Source organism: Sceloporus occidentalis, unplaced genomic scaffold (genome assembly GCF_023333645.1).
Source record: "Sceloporus occidentalis isolate IW3139 unplaced genomic scaffold, rSceOcc1.0.p SCAF_4, whole genome shotgun sequence".
In the NCBI taxonomy this organism is placed as follows: domain Eukaryota; kingdom Metazoa; phylum Chordata; class Lepidosauria; order Squamata; family Phrynosomatidae; genus Sceloporus; species Sceloporus occidentalis.
Genome location: NW_028316984.1, coordinates 104,913,881 through 104,935,906, shown reverse-complemented (window position 1 = coordinate 104,935,906; position 22,026 = coordinate 104,913,881). Strand labels below are relative to the sequence as shown.

At 43.6% G+C, this 22,026-nt stretch overlaps 2 protein-coding genes across 5 annotated transcripts in view; both read right to left on the bottom strand.

Moving 5' to 3' along the window:
* The window catches only part of WEE1 (WEE1 G2 checkpoint kinase), a 30,011-nt gene extending 23,476 nt beyond the window's left edge, over positions 1–6,535 (bottom strand). The window contains exon 1 of the mRNA XM_089521159.1: positions 5,775–6,535. Coding sequence (XP_089377285.1) covers positions 5,775–6,338 — 564 coding nt within the window. The 5' untranslated portion in view covers positions 6,339–6,535. The remainder of the gene's footprint in view (positions 1–5,774) is intronic.
* Positions 6,536–19,517: 12,982 nt separating this feature from the next.
* ZNF143 (zinc finger protein 143) overlaps positions 19,518–22,026 on the bottom strand; it is a 41,037-nt gene continuing 38,528 nt past the window's right edge. For all 4 annotated transcript variants that reach the window (XM_089521154.1, XM_089521155.1, XM_089521156.1 and 1 more), the window contains exons 15-16: positions 21,431–21,577; positions 19,518–20,246 (exon numbers count right to left, since the gene is read on the bottom strand). In XM_089521154.1, coding sequence (XP_089377280.1) covers positions 20,163–20,246; positions 21,431–21,577 — 231 coding nt within the window. In that variant the 3' untranslated portion in view covers positions 19,518–20,162. The remainder of the gene's footprint in view (positions 20,247–21,430; positions 21,578–22,026) is intronic.

Sequence of the window (22,026 nt, the reverse complement as noted above, 5' to 3'; positions counted from 1 at the left end):
ATTATCAGCCATGTTAAATATTGAACAAGTTAATGTCCATTTAATGTCAAGGATCACTCCAAACACATGTGTCCTCCAAGTCACAAATTATTTTTATTAGTCATTCCTTATATATAATCAATGTAATACAATAACTCATTTTGCTTATCAGAGCAATTAACAGGAAAAGACACTTTAAGAAAAAAAATTGCACAATTACACACTTTCAGGCTTTCTAAGTTATACTTGAAACCAAGAACCATGGATAGAATGTACTTCAATTTAGTTTTAACAATCCCACCTTTCTGGGGATAGTTTGGGGAATGACAAGAAGGCAAAAAAGTAATTTATCACCAACTCTCTTTGACTGGGGAAAAGAGCAGGCTGCTAATGCAGGAGTGTGGTAGAGAGGCATGCAGTGCTGCTTGCCCTCTCCACCAGCCCACTTGATTTCTATGCTTACCATACAGGAAGAGAATTCACATAGGAACCCACCAAGCCCTCTGCTTCACTAGCCCTATATCCTGGTCATGGAAAAAAGTATCAGCATGCAACTGAACAAACTGTCCTTCTTTTTGAGTATTCTCCATCATCTGGAATGAATTCCTGGTTGCCACAAATGGTTAAACACAAGACTGCAATAATGTTTCTGAATGAAATAAATCTGTTACAATAAAGAAGGGGGAATGGTTCCCACAACATTTTAGACAATAGCTGATGTTAGAACCAGATCACAGGAAGCAAGGCAATGTGGGATGACCAGCTAAGACAGGTATCAGTTTTATACCCTTAATGCAATTGAATAAGCTGGAACAGCTGATGAAGGCCAAAATAATGGCGAAGGAGGCAGGGACGCATGTAAATCTCCTTGGAAAGTCTCAGCTCTGCTGTCATCATCAAATTGAAATGAAAAATCAGAGTAACACTTATTAAACTTCCAGCTCCCACTGTGAAGCATTATAAGATGTACAGCCCCATGTTTATGTTGGTGGTGGATCTGTTACCAAATCCTAACTACAAGATGGAGATTATTTTTGTTACAGTTTGTAAACCAACAGCATTGTTAAACCTTATAGGGGCGCAATGGATTATAAGCCCCTTCCATAACCAATGTTTGTATAATGACACATACAAAGATGGTGCCATATAAATAGTAGTCAAATAAAAAAATGCTACCTGGATGTCTGACATTTGTGAAGTAAAGCAAATTATGTAAAATAGTCCAAAAATGAAAAGCCCAACATAAAATATATGATAGTCCTGTTTAAATAGTTGAAAGGATGTCATAATGAAGATAGAGCAAGCTTTTTTTCTGCTGCTCCAGAGAATAGGACCTGGAGGAATGGATTGAAACTACAAGAAAAGAGGTTCCACTTTAACCTTAGGAGGAACTTCCAGACAGTGAGAGCTGTGACAGTGGAACACACTTCCTCAAAAGCAGGGGTAGGCAACATTTTTGAGCCGGGGGGCCGGGTTGCTGTCCCTCAGACAACTGGGGGGCCGAAGCCAACAAATAAATAATTAAATAATATAGGACATTTTCAAATGTAGGACACATTTTTAAAAATGGAGGACATGCAAAAAATTTGATGCTTTTTTTAAAAATATAAATGCATGTTTGTTAGGCATGATCAAAATGGAGGACATTTGGGCTTCAGAAGCTGGCTGATATCAATATCACCACCACCATCATCATCATCACTATTATCATTGTTAAAGCAGACCTTTTAGCATTAAAAGCACCAAAAATACACAGAAAGCACACTTTGGAAAGTCACACTGTCTCGCCTTCAGAAAGAGTGAGTGCATGCCTCAGAAACTGACAGATATCATCATCATCATCACCACTATCATCGTTACAGCAGACCTTTTAGCATTAAATGCACCGAAAACACACAGAAATGCACTTTGGAAAGTCACATTCACCAAATGGAATGGAAATCCTCCTCCTCCTCTGCTTCTTCCTCCCTCCTCCTCCTCTTCCTCCTCCTTCTTTCCTCCTTCCTCCTCCCTCCTCTTCCTCCTTCCTTCCTCCCTCCTGCTCCTCTTCCTTCTTCCTCCTTCCTTCCCTGCCCAGAGGGAGCCAGACAGGGCCAAGGAGACCTCACTGCAGCGGGGCTCCTTGGCCCTGGGCACCCGACCGCCGGCGGAGGGAGCCAGGCAGGGCCAAGGAGACCTCACTGAAGCGAGGCTCCTTGGCCCTGCCTGTCCGCCGGCTGAGAGCCCCTTGCGCGAGAGGCCAAAGTCCCTGCGCTCTTGCGTGAGGGGCGGAGCCTTTGACCTCTCATGCGAGGGCGCTGGGCCTTTGACCTCTCGTGCGAGCGGCCAAAGGTCTCGCGCGAGAGACCCGATCCTGCCGCCGATTGCCGCTGGCGCAGGGCCTTTGGCAATCGGCAGCAGGACCGGGCTCGGGCCGGTCCCAAGGTCTCGCCAGGCCGGATGTGGCCTGCAGGCCGGGGGTTGCCAACCCCTGCTCAAGAGAGTGGGGAGTCACCTAGAGTTTTTTAAGCAACTTCTGGGTGGCCATCTGTCACGGGAGGTGCTTTGATTATGTGTTCCTGCATGGAAGGAGGTTGGACTTGATGGCCCTTCAGACCTCTTCCAGCTCTATGATTCTATGAAATACTCTAGATCAAATACAAACAAGACAATTTAACATTAGCAACTTATACAAACTTGTTAATTCTGTGAATAGTGAGAACTTCTATTTGTATGAAAATTCCACATACAGTCCTTATATTCACAGTATAGAAACTCTGGATCCAACAAAATAAATGCTATAACAATATGAGTAGCAAAATATTACCAACACAATAAATAAGACTGCTGAATACCAGAGTATCTCTGAAATAACAAGGTCTATACACTGGACCAAGATGTAGTCATGCATAGAGCAGACGACTCACTGAAATCAATGGGACATAAGACACAACCAGATTGTCACAATGATTTTAGTGAGTTATTATAAGCCAAAGTCTGGGTAGAATAACTACAAACTTGAAGCCTTTTTAATACCCTGTCCCTTCTTCTGGACTCAAAGCATTTTACAACACTCTACAAAATAAGGAGCATCAATAAAAAATAATCAACAACAAAAGTGAGACATGTGCAGAAGGTAATGACAATTTTTAAACAATCCGTCATAGAATATTGAAATGAAATAATAACATGGTGGTGAAAAGTAAAGAGAGGCGCACTGTTCCTCCCAACACATGACATTTCACCACCTAACCACTCTCACAGGTAAGGCCCTCCTCCCTTTTTAAATCATCTTCATATGATAAAATGAAGAGCTTCCCCAGCAACCAACCATCATGTCAACTGGCCATGATGGGCATTCTAACACATCTTGAAGTTGGAAAAGATGACCTAGGGAATAGTAGCCTTATATCAAAATATACTGTGCCATGTTATTGTTTTGATGTTTTTAAAGGTCATTTTAGGCGTTTTTACTGTAATCCCCAATACTCTGAACTGAAGTGTTAACCAATGGAGATGTTTTAAGACAGGCATAATATATCTCCATGGTCAAGCACCCAACAGAATCCTTGCTTCTGCATTCAAGACTTGCTGAAGCTTCCAGTTTTTTTCCAAAAGGGAACCCCTCCCCCCCAGCACACTGCAACAATCCAATCTGGAGGGAACCAAAACATTTGTCACCACAACCAGATCATAAATTACATAGCCACCTTATAAAGAACCGACACAAGAACAAGTGTCCTTTTTCTTTCTTTTCTCTCCACCATTTCACATCCCATATCCTTCAACACCTCAGCAGATATGCTACAACACTCAGAGTAGTCTTATAGTCAGAACTCCACTATGGCTTCCCACTCACCACTCCTAAGACTCAAGGTTTTGCTCTAACAGCCCATCCAAAGGGCCGTTCTGTGGCTGATGGACAGTGGAGCCATCCAGAAAACCAGTCTACAGATGTAGACCAATGATATCTTCCACAAAGCTCCACCAGCCTCATTGCAGAAGGTGAAAAGGAATACCAACCCACACAATGGCTAAAAAAGAGAAGCACTCTTTTGCCCAGCACTTGGTTATTTACACATCACAGCAATACGTCTTTCTTCAAGAAACACTCAAACCATTTATTACATAGCACTTTATTATACAGAAATCAGTCCCCTAAGAAGTGACAGAAGATGCGTCATGGTTGAGCAAAGATTGAAGGGAGATCGTGGCCATCTAGGTACCTACTGTACTTTTTATTCTATGCCATTTTGAGAATGCTATTCGTAGCAGTGCTGGATGTGAATATTAAAGTAGAATGAAACTAAAATGATGTTTGCATACATCAAAACAATCAGAAAATGTGGAATATCTCTGTAAAGACAGAGGTTCTAACTCATTTCAGTATCACAGATGTTCTACATTTATACCTGTGAAAACATTTACACTCTAAAGCAGCCATTTTGTTTAAAAGGCCTCTTTCAGCTTTCCCCTTCCTCTCTGAAGGGCCAGAATAGCACTTTGCTTTCACAATGTATAGTAGGGGAGTGTGCCTTTAACAGCTCTCCTGAATGTAAACAATCCAAATTCAGGAAACAAACTGGAAGAAGGCCAGCTTTCCAGCAGCCGCGAGGGGAGGGTCTTTTTCCTCCTTACAGCTGGAGGGCCAGGCCCTTTTGCAATGTGGGCAACCACTGTTTTAGAAGGAATTTTTAGCTCAGTTACATAATCTCAACGGACAATCTGTGGGCAGGACTTCTCAAAAGATGCCAATTTCTTTTGTAAAAGGCAAACTCATTTGTTATGTCATGAATATGACAAGGGGAGCCTGGCAGTGGAAGAATTCATTCACGCCCTTGGATGCAGAGACGGTCTGTTTAAAGGGTTTAAATGGCCTCCAACAGAGTGGCCCTCTTTCAGCCCGCATTGCTCTGCTTTCTATAACCCTTGTGGAATTTAAAGCCAACGTGCACCTTAGCAGTGCAGCCAGCAAGGCAAAGGCAAAGGCAAGCCAGGGCTCTCTACAACTGGGTAAGCCAGAGAGGCTCCCTTCATCCCCAGGCAGCCAGTCAGGGCCACACACTCAGACTCCAAGCCTGAAAGCCCACCACTGGCACCTTGGGCTTCCAGAAAGCCATCCTTTGCCGCCCTCCACTACCTTCTCTGAAAGGGCTGCTGGGCCACAGGGCTCCTTCTCCTCCCTTTCCAAGGGAAGCAGAGGGGGTCGGGAGCCACTGACCCAGAGGCTCTCCAGCCTCCGTTTTTTGGGGGGGATTTTCTGTCCATGTTCTAGAAGAGTTTATTCCTGACGTTTCCCCAACCTCTGTGGCTGGCACCTTCAGAGAATGCTGCCACACTGGAAACCTCTCTGGGGGAAAGCACATCCTCCCTGCTGCTCTGCAGAGACACAGGCACCCAGCAGGAAGGACCCTCTCTCTCCTCCATGCCAGCATCCCCTGAAGACGCCAGCCACGGATGCCAGTGAAACCTGGGGAATAAGCTCTCCTTCTCGAGCCCAAAAGAGGCCCCCAAACCCTGGCTGAGGAAAGCCTCCGTCTTCTCCAGCTGTACTCTCTCTGGCCACTGCCATGCTTTGTCCCTTCTTGCTGCCACAGCTCTTCCGCCTGGACTAGGGCTCTCTCTTTCTGGCTCCAGGCTGTGGAATTCTGGGAGCTGGGATCCGTTCTCCGCTCTGGGCCCAGAACAAACTCCAGCCCCCAGAGTTCCACAGCCTTGAGGCAGGCAATCAGTGAAAGCGGTGCCCAACCGGGTCCTGTCTCCCTCCGTGCTAATGCCAAGGAGGAAGGCCTCTCCGGCCCCTTCCTCCCGCTCACCTTGGGCGTGTGCGGCGTGTCGAAGAGGCGCAGCTTGCGGAAGGTCTTGTGGGGCGGGGTGCCCGGGTGCCGGGGCAGAGGGGGCGAGGCGCCGGGCTCCACCAGGCTCCGCTCGGGGGGAGAGGCCTGCCGCCCTCCGCCGCCCCGCCGCCTTGTCCCCCTGAGCAGCAGAGGCCCCGGGGAGCCGGCCATGAAGTAGGCGCCGGGGGACTTGACGGGCGAGGAGGAGCCGAAGCCTTCCTCCTCCCAGGAGTCCCCCTCTCCTTCTAGCGGAGGCGGCGGGGGCTGCGGAGGGGCCCCCAGCTCCATGGCGTCGTCGGGGGCCGGAGGGGGCGGGGAGTCGGCCTCCTGGAAGGCAGAGTCTTCCCCGGGGCTGTTGCAGCTGCTGCTCCCTCCGCCGCCGCAGCCGCCCTCTTCCTCCTCCTCCTCTTCATAGCAGTCTTCGTCCTCCTCCTCCTCTTCTTCCTCCTCGCAGTCGCTTCCTCCGCAGGAGAAGAGCAGCTTCTGCCGGATCGGGGCTGCTGTGAGGCGCCTCTCCGCCGCCTGCTGGCACAGGAAGCTCATGGCCGACAGCCCCGCCAACCGATGCTCTCCTCGGGCGGCGAGCCTTTCTCCCACGGAGCCCCGCTGCCGCTGACAGGCCCACGGACACGCCCCCACCAGCCCACGCGCGCACGCGCTGCCCTTCTCGCCAGCTCCTCCTCGACCAACCGCCGACGCCGCCTCCGCCGCTTCCGATCTCTCCCGTTCGGACTCCGCGGCTTTCCCGCGACCGTTAGTCACGTGCCGGCCACGCCAGCCAATCAGGGCCGCCCCTCCCCTCCGTTTGAAAACATGGGGGAGGAGGAGCAGCAAAGGAGGCGGGGCCTCTGCGCGTGTTGCGTCAGGCGGCCGTTTGGCGCGAAACTCGAGGGAGGGCGGGGCCAAAGCGTCTGGAGGAGGGAGGAGTTGCTGGTGGGCGGGGCCTAAACAGGCAGTTGCTTCAACGTGAGGCAGCAGCAGCAGCACTAGGCCTCGTTCCAGGCGCCTGAGGCAGAGAGAGAGAGAGAAGGGCTTTGAAAAGGAGAAGAAAGCGAGCCCTGAGGGAGCTGGGAATGTTGTTGGGCCTGGGTGACTCACCTACCTGGAACTCCCAAGGCCTGTACTTGGACGAAACTAGCTCAATGGGAGCCTTGTTGCCCAATCTCACCCTCGTCTCCAGAGCCCAGCCCTCTGCCCACTGCACCATGCTGCCCTAGTGAACTACGCATCCCAATATCAGTCTCATCTAACATACACAAAACTAGATCCAAAGATATAGCCATGGAGCCAGTACGCAGAGAGATCTTGTAACGCCTTTGAGACTCACTGAAAGAAAGAAGTTGGCAGCATGAGCTTTCTTGAACTAAGGCCTACTTCCTCAGATGCATCGGAGGCTGAAGTCTAGGAACGCTCATGCTGCCAGCATCTTTCTTTCAGTGAGTCTCAAAGAGGCTACAAGATCTCTCTACAAGGAACACATAAATGAATAACATTATGATTAATGAACAGATGAATACCTGCTCTATCACGCATTTCCACAACTACACAGCAAATACTGGGAGGCATGAAATTGTGGTGAAATTGTGGTCTCCTTCCCTGGAGGTCTTTAAACAGATGTGAAGTCAAAGACTTTCGTGGCTGGCATCCATGTATTTTGTGTGTTTTTTTTGGGCTATGTGGCCATGTTCTAAAAGAGTTTCTTCCTGACGTTTCGCCAGCATCTGTGGCATCTGGCATCTTCAGAGAATGTTTGCCTGGAAACAGAGGCTGGATGGCCATCTGTCAAGGATGCTTTGATTGGGAGTTCCTGCATGGCAGGAGGTTGGACTGGATGGCCCTTGTGGCCTCTTCCAACTCTACGATTCTGTGCCCAAGTATGGCTTCCTTTGGGAACTCTTGTTTGTGTTGTGTATCTGACAAGGCTGAAGCTGAAGTCTATGAAAGCTCATGCTGCCAACTTTTTTCTTTCAGGGAGTCCCAGAGGTGCTACAAGATCTCTCTGCATACGAAAACTAACAACTCACAAGTCATTTCTGACTTACGGTGACCCTGAGGCAAACCTATCATGGGTTTTTTCTTGGCGAGATTTGTTCAGAGGGCGCCAGTTGCCATTGTCTCTTCCCCTGAAGGCTAAGACAGTGTGACTCACCCAAGGTCACCCAGTGGGTTTCCATGGCCTAGCCAGGATTCAAACCCTGGTCTCTAGAGCCCAAGTCCAATACTCAGGTCCAAAACATATACAGGTACTGCAAAAATAATCCAGTCTGAGACCACTTTAACTGTCCTGTCTCAGTGCTAGGGAATCCTGGGAATTGTAGTTTGCTGTGGCACCAGGGCTCTTTCTGACAGAGAAGGCTCAATGTCTCACAGAACTACAGTTCCCAGGATTCCCTAGCACTGAGTCAGGCACACAACAACAAGAACAGTGCAGAAGAGTAGGCCTTGTGCCTCAGGGAGGAGCACCTCTGAGGCCTCATCTCTTTTTCTTATCTGCCGCACATGTGTTTTGAACCCTTTTGAACCAATATGGGTGCCTCATGTTTCCACACTATGGAACTAATGTGGTTTGCTATCACTTGAAGGTCTGTGGCTCAAGGCTATGGAATTCTGGGTATTGTAGTTTGTTGTGGCTCCAGAGCCACAACAAACTACAATACCCAGAATTCCATAGCCTTGAGCCACAGACCTTCAAGTGGTGTCACCCCAGGCACTGACACCACAGAACTACGGACCAAAAGCAGCACAAAGTTTAAAAAATGGTCGCCCTAACAACAACATTTTGTACTAACGTCAAAATTCAGAGCAATCGGGTGAACTCTACAAAGGCTGAAGAAAGTTATTAGTGAACTGTTGTTGTTGTTGTTGTGTGCCTGAGTCCCAGTTGTTTCAGACTTATGGTGACATCCTGAGGCAAACCTATCATGGTTTTACTTTTATTTATTAATTTTGGCAAGTTTCTTCAGAGGGTTTTTGCCATGGCCTTCCCCTGAGGTTGAGAGAGTGTGACTTGCCCAATCTCACCCAGTGGGTTTCCATGGCCGAGTGGGGATTCGAACCCTGGTCTCCAGAGCCCAACCCTCTACCCACTACACCATGCTGGCGCTCTGCCCTAGGGAACTACAGATCCCAATGTTAGTGTCATCCACACTCCCAAAAACTAGATACGTCAGTCGTAGGCCTGCCTCGCAAAAGATTCGAGACAACGTGGATCTCAAAGGCAGTGGCTTTCTGTCTTGCTAATAGAATTTATAGCCTCCAAGACAAGCCACAATTTTATCAACTCCTTTTTTTGATTGTGACAAAAAGATGTTGAAATCATTTCTTGAACCAAGTTATTAGAAATGTATTAAAGTCTTTAAGACAAAGTCAAGGAAGGAGGAGAAAAGGAAAAACACAGCCTACTCAGAGCGAGGCAGGAAAGAGACTGAGGGATCATGGTGGGGGTTGCTCCCTCTGGTAGCATCGACTCCTTCAAGTCGGTTTTTCCTGCCTATTTCGGCGCAAGAGGTGGAATCAACCCATGTTATAGGATGTTTCCACCTCCATTGCTGGAAACAACTAACTTGTTCATATTGAAATACTGTAAAACCATATACCTCACAATAAAGTGGGGATAATATATACTATGAAGAATGAAGGCATGCACGCATTACATCTTTCTGTAATGTGAACATAACGCTTACAGTGGCTAAAATGTTGAGATATATATATATATATATATATTAAGCACTTATCTTTATAAAAAAGAATTCACTCTATTTATATTAAGCACAAATAAAATTCCACAATGGCCCCAAGACGTTTTGGTATCAAAAAATGAAGTGGTACTACCATGTTGATAAGAATGTAATAATATGAGCTTGGAACATTTTGGATGATGACTCAGCCATGGCTCTGGTGATAATAAACTAAGTAATCACTACACTTTGATTTAATGGCATGTCAGAATTTATAAGTGCCAACATGGTGTAGTGGTTGAACGTTGGACTACAGTTCTGGAAATCAGGGTTCAAATCTCTACTCAGCCATGAAAACCACTGGGTGACCTTGGGCAAGTCACGTTCTCTCAACCTCAGAGGAAAGCAATGGCAAACACCCCTCTGAACAAATCTTGTCAAGAAAACCTTGTGATAGGGTCACTTGAAGGTCGAGTCTCAGAAACTACTTGAAGGCACACAACAACAAAGAGCCTTGCTGCCACTTACAGGCTAACAAATTTAATTATGGCATCAGCCTACAGTCAATCCACTTTAGTACTGGGATACCAAAGCCAGGGTTTGCTTGGAACTTTAACAGACATTGTTTCACAAGCGGCTTGTGAATAAACAAACAAAAGATCACAATATAATTAACAGCAATAGATTGTGTTTTACTGATGGCTTTGGGGCCATTTTGGCCTTGCTCCTAATTATCATCTTGTCTGGTTAATTATTTTGGGCAGTCTTTGTTGAACTGATAACATTGTTTGCAGCAACCATTTTTGACTGAACTGAACAGTCTTAACAAAAGCTAATCCTCTCAGCCCCACTGTGTATTTGGGATCCCTGCTCTTCTGACTAGAGGAAGATAGAGCAACACACTTGAGTTTTAGGGGGGAAATATCAGGACAACACAAATAAGATTTTCTGTAGATGTGCTGCCATAGTCTTTCTCAAACCAGTGACCTCCAGATACTTTGGACTGCAATTCTCACCAGCCCAGATAACATGGACAATAATAATAATAATAAAATAAATAATAAAAATTTTATTTTTATACCGCCCTTCTATAAACCAAGGCGGTGTACAACATACATAAAATACATGGCATATCATATACATCTTACAAAACACATATACCAAAACACATAATGAGGGTATTATTATTATTATTATTATTATTAACCTTTATTTATAAAGCACTGTAAATTTACACATGGGTACATGGGAGATGAAGACCAAATCACGTAGAAGACACATAGTTGAGGAAAAGTGCTGCAGGTAGCTGCTGCTCCTTAGTTGTCTCAAAAGCTGTTGCCAACATTTTTGGTTTAAGCAGCAGCCTTTTGGTCCGATTCCCTGATGGCAGCAAATTCATTCCCACTGTGCTGTAAAAGCCAGGAGATAGTGGGGTGAACTCTGGACTCTGCTACTGACACAAGGTTAAAGTTTCATTCTTGTAAGATACAATAGCCATGAGACAGCACACACTAGACTTTATCCAGATGCTTAGTGTTCTGCATTTTCACACATACATTTAAAGAGGAAACCTGTTTTATCTGCATTTCCTACCTTGCACCCAATGATCTAATAATAATAATAATAATAATAATAATAATTTATTTATACCTCCTGCGTCTCCCACAGATCGAGGCGGGATTACAACCGTAAAAGACACTTAGTAGAGTTTACAATCAATACAACAATAAAATACTAACACTGAATTTACCAAGAATTCCTATTAGTTCTCTAAAAATTACAATTCGTCCATTAGCCAACATATATAGAGCTACCATTTTCCACTATAAATGGTTACATTCAATTTGTAGAACTTGGAACAGGGAAATGGAGTATGTGGCATTGAAGAAACTTGAACAGACCCCAAGTGTGGGCTTCAATCCAGCAGAAACTGGTATTCAGGATGTCTTGGGTTGTGGCTTTTAGCCGACCTAGACAAACCCACTTAGCTAGTCCAATGTACTGGCAATATGAGTCAGCTGAGAGCTTGAATTTTATAATTTTTGTAGGGGAGGAGTAGTCCTAAATCCAGTTGTTAGTCCCAGCTAGAGTAAACCCACTGAATCAAAAAGAAAATGGGTAAGTAAACACATAAGTTCCATTGATTTAATAGGTTTAAATTTAACTGAGGACTAGTGTGGGTGGGGCCTGCGCGCCAGCCTGCATCCTGTCCGGAAGCTCTTCCTCAGCTTGTAACACGTGCGTAACAAACTTACTCCAGTCACCGAATAAATGAACTCAGACTTTATTGAAATAACTTTTAACTGTAACAACACCCTTCACCACTATGTCCGCCACAAGGGCCGTAATCCCGGTACTTCCCCACTTGCTAGGCATCCTCAGCGTCTTCGCTTGCTCGCCCACCTTGGCCTCCGCTGTGTTTTTCCAGTGGCTCTTGTTCCGATTTGTTCCACTTCATCAGGGCTGGGGCCTGCTCCCAGCACTCTCCCTTGGCGTTCCACCACTCCTTCTCCAGATGGCCTCCCTCCTTCGCTCTCCAGTCCCCCTCCTGGGGATATCTAAAGTCCCCTCCCTCTTTGGGGTCTCGTAACTGCACCTCTACATGGGGTCCAACCCTTAGCAGCCCATGCCGCACTTGAAGGGATACTGGCCACCCCTCTCTCCGAGGGCTACGGGCAACCTTCCTTTTCCCTCAACTGACCGCTTCTCCGCGTCCCCCTCTTCCGCGTCCAACACCACGCGTCTCTCTCCCTCCACTTTTATACCTGCCTGAGGCCTCTCTTCCTCCACCCCTCCCCCCTCCCCTGGGGCCTGGTCCTATTTCCTCCACCTGCCCCATCTCATCCCTCCCAACTCTCCCATCACTCAGCCCTGCTTCACTACAACTAGCAATTGATTTAGCTCTTGAACTGCAACTCTTGGTATCTCCCAACTACTCTTGCTGACTGGCGGATTCTGGAGTTGGTATCCTAAAATTTAGCTTTTCCCAGCTCTAAATCAGATGCACACCTGATATGGTACAGCAGATGTAGACTTGTTTGGTAGTAGTTATCTTCTGGCCAGATGTCTATTATATCTACATTTGAAACAGACTGTCAATTGAAACACCACAGTGTTTTAAACACACCTACATATTAATGAAATTGAGTCGTCCCTATATAAAATTCCAAAAGCCAAAACATTTCAAAATCCAAATTGTCCAAATGGGTGGCTGACATCGTGACACCTTTGCTTTCTGATGGTTCGATATACTCAAACTTTGTTTCATGTACAAAATTGTTATTCCAAAATCCAATTTAGGAATTATTCCAAAATCCAAAAAACTTGAAATCCCAAACACATCTGGTCCCAAACCTTTTAGGTAACGGAAACTCAGCCGTACATCCAGTACGTCTTCTGGCTGAAATTAACACTGATGAGACCTAAAAGGCTCCACAAGGAGGTAACATCTATTTTACTTGCTGAGTTTGTTTTTCTTAGAGGTCAAAACCCCAAATCCAGCAGGATATCAGTCCTATAAATAAATAAATAAATAAATAAATAAATAAATAAATAAAGCCCTCACAACTTCACTACTAGGCCAAAGTGTCTGTGGAAATCTGATTCCTGCTTCAGTCATTGTGCTGTTTCCTGCCATTTTTAACAGAACTTATCTTGCAAAGTCAATATTAATTGTCTACATGCCAGAGGCCATGCTGCCTTTAAAGGCAATGAAGATTAGGATTTTCATTTTCGACTTGTATTGTACTTCTCAACTGCACATTCTAGTGTCTTCTAGTACAGACATCGCATGGACTGTGAATTATTTTAGTAAGAAATATGAGTGAGGAGCCCAAAGGTAACATAAAAGCAACAGTGAAGCTAATCTTAATCGTTGTTTGCAGGGGATTTCTTGGCAAGATTTGTTTGGCACAGGTTTGCCATGGCCATGGCCGGCTCTAGGTATTTTGCCACCCTAGGCGAGAAATATTTTGGCACCCCTCTCGCCCCTCACAATTATTTTCACCCCTTGATTTCCGCTGTTTCGTTTGTTAAAGCTAAACATGACATAAAACCTAGGTTCCAATCTCTTGTCATAGTACTGAGAAATAGTTAAAAAGCCAATTAGATTTTTACAGGTTAAAGACTTTTTTACTGCTGTGAAATTTGGAATGGAATTTCACTAAAAAAACACAGAAACACAGGAAAATAGTGTTTTTAATGCAAAACCATAAAAAAAACCCCAATATATCAACAAGTGGTTATTACCCTAAAAATTATTCTTACCAGAAATTGAGCAATAAGGCTTAAAAACCCTAATGGTATTCACCTAAATAACTAAAACTTCCTCTTTACTTAGTTTAAAACTTGTCATAAGAATGCAACACAGTATTAAATGTACTAGGCAAACATTCAAAATCAAACACAAACACTGAAACACTATTGCATGATCACTACCAAAAATGCAAAACATGAAAACAGACTAGTTTGTTTGTTGTAAACAGTAAACTCATGGCGACTGGCGTTCCTTGTTGTGGCACCAAGGGTAAGGTGGGTGGGTGGCAAGAGGAGAGGGGGCTGTTGAACTTGAGGTTACATTCAAGGTGCATGTGGAAGGCAGATGATATACCACGGACACAGGGGGGCACACATTTATGTTTTGACCATTGTAGAAAGAAACCGTCATAAGGTAGCTTGCTTTTACATCGCTTGTAATGAGTTTTCACCTTAATATTGTTTAATTACGCAAAAATATACCAAAAAAGCCACCCCGCCATCCCTAATTTTTGCCGCCCTAAGCTGAGAGAGTGTTACTTGCCAAGGGCACCCAGTGGATTTCCCTGGCTGAGTGGGGATTCAAACCCTAGTCTCCAGAATCATAGACTTAACACTCAAACCTCCACACCACCCTGGCTTGTATCAGGGCTTGCATATCTCTTCCAAGCAAGATGGGAAAAAAATAAATTCTGAGAAGATCCAGTCCGACTAACACCGTTTTTATTGAAGCAGTTCCCTTTGAAAAATACCCGTCCACCAAAAAATTAGTCTTATGGTCAGATAGATGTGATGCTCACACAATCAGAATTTCCTGCAAGTTTTTCTCCTATTACCATCTGCACTCCAGTGCTGTAACGTATCATTTCTATCCTTGGGAGGCATACAAACTAGTTCACCCTGTGGTTATTCCCAGTCAACTCTGACTCAAAAGGATCCCTTTGAAGAACCAAATTCAAAGAGAGCTCTTGCTTAGGACTTTAAAGACCTTTGCATCTTGGATCCAGACCATCTGAAAAACTGTACTTCCATCTACGAGCCTCCCTGACTAATAAGGTCCTTTGGAAAGGGACTTCTCTTGGTCCCACCATTGCTGTGGGCTTCTCTAGTGAAGATGTGTGAAAGCCTCTTCACTGGTTGCTTCCCAGCTGTGGACTTAATTTTCAGGAGGCTAGGCTGGTTCCTGCTCTCCTTCCACTGGCAAATACCACTTTATTTAAACAGGCATTTAGCCATGAATGAGTTAAAAAACTGTGTGTGCTCTACTTTTATTATGTCTTTTAATGCTTTTATACTGTTTAAAAATTAGCAGTGTTCTAATACAATAGCATATTGGGGGGGGGGGGGGGGAATCTGGCTTTTAGCTGTACTTTGTTTTAATGATTCCTGTAAGCCACCTTGGATCCTATGTAGGAAGTACTGCAGGATACTGAATATATATGTTAATAACAACCCTGTCTCTCAGAGGTAAAGTACATAGCCACACATGTGCATGTTGAATCCCTCTCATCTCTAGTTAAAAAGGTCAGGTAGTAGGTGATACAGTACACATACTAGCAGAGACTGAACTACAACATCAGAAGTTCCCTGCCATAAATCTTGCCTCGTCTATGAGTTCTTCAGGTGGCCTTACACAAACCCTGCAGACTAACATGGCCATGGTTAACACTACAACTAGATCATGCACAAGAATGCTTAAACGTTTTTGTTGATGGTGTCACTGTTTGATGAGAGTTTGAAATAAAAGGATGGCACTGCTCCCTCCCCTCCTGTTGTGTCTCCTCAGGTCCTTGTTTAAGGTCAGATATTATGAATCAGGTCAGTGGTCTGTAACCTGTGGTCTGTGGACACAGTGTCTTCACAGAGGGCTGCAAAGGTTTGAAGCTTGCTCCTCCCTGTAGCAGGGTGGCTGTGTGACAAGAGCAGAAGCAAAGGCAGACTGACTGGCTGAGCCAGTGTGTTGCCTCTGACATGCACACTCCATTGCATGTCTTTGCCCATCTCTCCCTCCCTCCTCTACTAATGATGGGACACCTTAAACAAGGACCTGAGGTGATACAACAGGAGGGGAGGGAACACTGCCAACCTTTTATTTCAAACTCTCTCATCAGCGACACCACCAACAAAAACCCTTTGGGTCTAAAGCAGGGGTAGGCAACCTGCGGCCCGTGGGCCGAATGCGGCCCGGCGAGGCCTTGGGACTGGCCCCAGCCCGGTCCTGCCACCGATTGCCGCCGGGGCCTTTGGCCTCTCGCGCAAGGGGCATGGTGGGGCAATTGTCTATAGAAGCCTCAGAAACATGCATTTATCTTAACATTTTTTTAAAAAATCAGCAAATGTTTTCGCGTGTCCTCCATTTTTTAATAAAAAGTGTCGTCCATTTGAAAATTTTGTCCTACATTTGTCCTAGTTTATTTATTTAATTAATTTTTCAGAAAATTATTTAATTATTTATTTTTTGGCTTTGGCCCCCCCAGTTGTCTGAGGGACAGCAATCCGGCCCCCGGCTCAAAAAGGTTGCCTACCCCTGGTCTAAAGCCTTAAGCTGAGACAACTACACCTCCCTCATAACACTTCCTTCTCTTCCACCTCAGCTGCTCTTACATCCTAAACTCAGTTTTTTAAATGTTTAATTACCTCCTTCACATTGAAAGGTATGGATGTTTCTTCACTATCACACCACCCTCACATGGGGGATCAGACATACCACCCTTTCGTGGTGTTTCCGTCTCCTGAAGTGACATGTTGGTTGGGTGCACTTGTAGGAAAAAACTCCCAGCATGATGGTTCCCTTGCTAGAGTTCCAGCAGGACCTTTTCTTCCAATCTCTCAACTACAGTTGGCCCTTCTTATACACGGATTCAAGCATCCACGGTTTGAACATGTTCAAAAAAGGTATAGATCATGGAACCAAACCCCAGCGGATAACAAGGTCCCACTGTACTGACATCAGTGGCGAGGAGGACTGCCAGACCCTTTGCTTGCCTGCTGGCTCACTTTCTTTCCCTCCTTTCTTCTCTCAGTGCCCTCCCCCCAATGAACAGAAAAAAGAGAGGTTGAAGTGTTTCTTCCACAAGTGACCATAAAGATGTGCTTCTAGAATTGTGGTACTTTCTCAAGGGCTGGTGTTTTTGCTGGGATATTTCTTTCCATCCCCCCCCCCCCCTGTTCCTCCCCATTTTCAGATCTTTCCCCATGATAATCTATCAACGTAGAAATGTGCCTCTGAATGCTCTGCAAACACTCAACACGTCACATCATGACACCAAAAAAGTGGGCAAGTCTGATCCCATGTGTGATGGAAGCATGATGGTGAAGAAGCATCTCTACCTTCTCTCCCACTGTCGGTGTGAAGGGGGATGCTGAAAGTTCAGGAACTTGGGTGTAGTGTAGGGTGTAGGAACAGTTGAGGTGATGTGGAGGCAGTGGAGTTGTGAGGGAGGTGTAGTTGTCTCAACCTAAGGCAAAGAGTTTTTGTTGGTGATGTCACTGCTTGAAGAGGCAGTTTGGGAGAACAGGTTGGTCCCCCCTTTTGTATTGCTTTAGGTTTCTGTATTGTATTGTTTTAAGTGTCCTGTCTTTTCCCTGAAAGGGAAGGGAGACAGAGAGAAGAGCAAAGGCTGTCTCAGTGCCGTCGTTGCTCAGCTGCTCAGCCCCACAGCTGAGCAGCCACTTGACAGGAGCCAAGGCAAAGGCTGTCTTTCTCTCTGCCCTTGTGCATCGCTCTTCAATCCGCTCCTGCCACAAAATGGCGGGAAGAAGCAGGAGAAATGTCTTCCCTCCTGCTTTGGCACATCTATGGGAAGGTTTAACAGATGGTGTAATTGTTAATGGCCTAAATTATTATGACTATGATTATTTTCAACCATGAGTTTTGTGGGTCCCCAATGACAAAAATTATTTAAAGGGGGTCCCTGGTAAAGAAAAAGTTAAGAACCACTGGCCTAGATGATTCTGTGCAGGGATACAAAATAAGATGTTTCTCTCCACTATTAATGCAATTGCCACTGGTTGTACATCTCTGCAGCGACTCACTGAAGTTTTAATTTCAAAAAGAGTAGCAATCTTTCTTAGCAGCAACAAGGAGCATCTTAAAGGCTTAACAAAATGTATTATGGCCTATGTTTTTGTGGATCACAGTCCACCCCATCATACTCAAAGTATGGCATTCTTGATAGGCAATTAAGAGTGTATATATGAAAGCATGTGTTTGCATGTGTGTGAATAAGGAAAAGAAAGGAAAATGTTAACTGAGTTCAGAGGGGAATGAAATGTACGAAATAAAATGTTACATTATATTCAAACTTATCTAAAATAATTATTGTGATAATTCACGAAATAGTGTTCTCCAAAGTCACAGTCCAAAGCTCAAACCACTACACCATAATGGCTCTCTTCAGACTGATTTATAAATTGTTAATTTGATTTCCATGCTCTCAGGCTTACAGTCTAAATAAAATGTGACACAAAAATGAAAGGGAATGGCAGTCAAGGAGGGGATTTAAGGATCAATCAAACATTACTTCCTTCTTTGAACAGCAATAGATATACAAACCTGCCAAATGCAGACGCATTTGATGAAGGTTACTCTGCTTCATCAAAACTCATGCCATAATATATTTGTTAGCCTTGAATGTGGCGCAATTCCTTGTTGCTAACATTTATTAAAAGCCTACATACAGTAGGTATCTCATAAAAAGAGGAGCACGAGATAGAAGGCTTTGCACCTTTATATATCCTGCCCCATAAACTAGTGTTTGCATTAGGTGTTATGTAACCATAGTTACCATATCTTATTTGCAGTATGTATTAAAACGTGTGGTAAAGAACATTCAAACAAACTGAAACTGGCAGTATATAACTTTAAAAAGGAAAAAACCCCAAACATTTGTTTCACACAATGTCACTCAATGTAAGTAAACACATAATCTTATTTGGGTATATAACTAGCACCCGCCTAATAGAAAAAAACTGCCAGTTATTAGTGTTGTGTAAACAGTTGTAGAATTGGTAGCAGAACAAGTACAATTCATGCAATACCTACAAAGGTGTAATGTAGGGCAACCATACATCCCTTCAGATATTGTTGTACTGCAACCACTGGTGTAATGAGTTCTAAAATGCACTGTGAAAGGTAGTACAATGCCTTACACGAGTAGAATCAAGTTATTTAACATGAGGCTTGCACAAATACATAGTAGACGCAGTAAGGGTCTTGTGCTAGTAGAATGACACCAATTAATAAAACTCATTATACTTTATTATAATTTTAAAATATTAACTTCAAGACAAGGCAGATAAGTGCCACTGAACAAAAAAGTTGCAGTATAGATTATTGCAGGTCAGTCACCAGCCATGCCTCTGCCAGGACAGCTTATTTCAACCCGTCTTCTAAAAGTCAGTATTTATGAAATTCATGAGGTTGCCCTAAGTTGACAGGCCACTTGAAGGCACACACACACATTCCATGTCCAGTGACATAGTACTTAGTGCTCATTAGACCACGGAGCATAGAAATCTAAGGCTTGTACTTCTGCCAATGTTGTATTTCTTCAAGCCTTGGGCATGGATGGTACCATTTTGGCTATACAGTGATCGAAGAATAGGCTACTTAGAGAACGGAAGGGGTGGTTCCCAAACTTTTGCCCTCCATTTGTTTTGGACTTCAGATACCAGAAACCCCAGCCAACTTGGCTAAAAGGAATTACAAGAGCTGAAGTCCAAAACATCTGGAGGACCAAAGGTTGGGAACACTGAAATATAGGATGCTGATAGGCAAGAGTCAGAAACATCAGATTTACTTTCTTTAATATTGAACAAACAAAGCTTTGCTTTTGTACATAATCCAATTGAGATAATATCGTTAGACTTCCAGCATGAACAGTCTGTATTTACAGTCAAAGAGGAAGGAGGGAAAAGCTAAAGAAGATGAATCTCCAACTTGTGCATGAAACACAATTCCAAATGTAATATTTACAAAGGTTTAAAAATTCAGAACTTTATATGAGAAACAATTAAAATTGTTCAGCCTGCAAAGGATTTTTGAAATGATTATCGTTATTGTGGTTTAGATATCTGAAATATTCAGTAATTCCTTCATTGTTTTTGTGTGACTTTAAAACTCATCCCAGTATTTCTATGGTACCCTTTGCTTGTCTGTAGTCTGATTTGGAATATGATGTAAGTATAAGCAAGAAAATTTAATATAAAATCCTAATTCCATAGTCCTGGGCAGAGAATAAGTCTTAATAGATGAAAATCATCTATTCCCCAAGGTTCATGTACATAAAAAGTATACACACAAAATGTTCTTCACTCTGGTGAGAAGGGTATTAGTGAGTAAGAACACATCAAATTTTGCATGGATTTCATCTGGCAATTGTTGACTGAAAGCAAGATATAATTATTTCTATTGTTCCTTTAGCCATGTCAGGAGTTAATCATCAATTCCAGGTGTTTCCCCCTGTTGTATTCTGGACGCTATTCTAATGGCTTCTTCCAAAGACTGCTGTTCTCCAAGCTGAAATAAATGAAATGATATGCTTAAATGCAGTCTCTGCAGCAAAACTAAAACAAAGTATTTTAAAACACATGCTATGTGTTTCAATACATTAGAAATTAAAAGAAATGAAATGAAAATATAACTATCATATTTAAGCAACTGTAACAGCCAGTTACCAGGATCCAATAGACATGGATTATATTTTCCACCTCTCAGCAGAAGGAACACATGTGCTTGATTTTCAAAAGAATTTTGTTATAAAAGCGTGCAGATATTCTCTACGGAAGTGTGATACTGCTGTCCCTTTATGAATGTAGTAGCAGTCACACAATTGTCTAATCGAGACCATTATCATTACACCATTTCTAAGCATTAGTAACAACTGATGAGGAATATGACAATGTTCATTATCCATTCAATAAAGAATACCATACATGAGGTGGATAAAACTCTGATGAATCATATGTAAGATATACATACACATTTTCATACTGAGAGAGCACAATGAAATATTATTTTTCTTTTAAATGCTTATTTCTTAGCAACTGGCATAGTTCTTGGCATACTGCGCAAGGGATATAGAATCTGATGCCACTTTTTAAAGAAAAATGCATTTGTAAGATTACTAAATTCTTTCTTTAGTTCAGCTACATAGAAATTAATGGGACCTGCCAGTCACCATTTATCTAAGTCCCAACAGTTTCAATGAGGTGATTCCAATTGGGATGTACACTACATTTAGTCCACAGACCTTTGCTCACACAACTCTGGGGCCACACTGAAGATTTTGTATTTCACTGTAACAATTTTTTTTTAATAAGACTATGTCTTACCAAAAAGTATTTAATTAGAACAGTAATGGGGAAAGTGCAGAATGTAAACCACATGTGTCATCTGGACCCCTTTTGCCGCCTCTCTAGTCCCTCACTAGACCCCTATTTCTCTGAAGAAAATAAAGTGGCTCCTGGAAACTGGACAGTTGCCTGCTCCTGTGTTACAGCAAGAAAATATCTTAAAAATCATAATTTATACAACATCCTCAAATACATCTCTATACGCAATTATACTGAGAATGAAACAAACATACTGGGGAGTAAAAGCAAAGCCTACAATGGTTAAAAGTGGGAGGGGGGATTAAAGAGCTAAATATGAAAAATAAATACCAAACGTTAGCAAGGCCTACATCAGAATATCCTAATTACCTGTACTGCAATTTGTGTTCCATTGGATGTTGCTAGCAATGTAATAGGCCTAGACTCTGCAGAGACTAGGTGATGTCCGTGTTGCTGATGTCCAATTTCTGGTGAAGCACTATGGAATGCTGCGAGATCTTGAGCCACAATGGCAACCTTTGCAACAAACACAAAATCTTTCTAAATATTGTAAAACTAATTTATTCCTTAAGATATTTTTTAAAATTCATGGATTTTTCTCATCATTCTTTAAATGGTAGAGTGTGCTTTAAGTAGAGCATAAGGCCCAATATTTAGGTAAAACCCTGTATCTAAAGGAGTAGTGTACATGAATCCTATCTGTCTACAAGAGGCACGTTTCAGTTACTGCCTCTAGCAGTAACTGATAGCTGTTCATTAGTTACTAGGTTCTCCTGTAACTCTAATCGCTTTTTACTCTTCTGCCCATTCTCCATTTTAACTACTTAACTTCGCTGACATACTTAGTGAAGGCAGGAAAACACATCTAGCTGGCAAGGTAGGATTTGTAAAAACTGAGTTGAGGGTAGAGGAGAAAACAGTCATTAACGATAAAAGAAGTTAGAGTCTGAAGTATCCCTGCATGT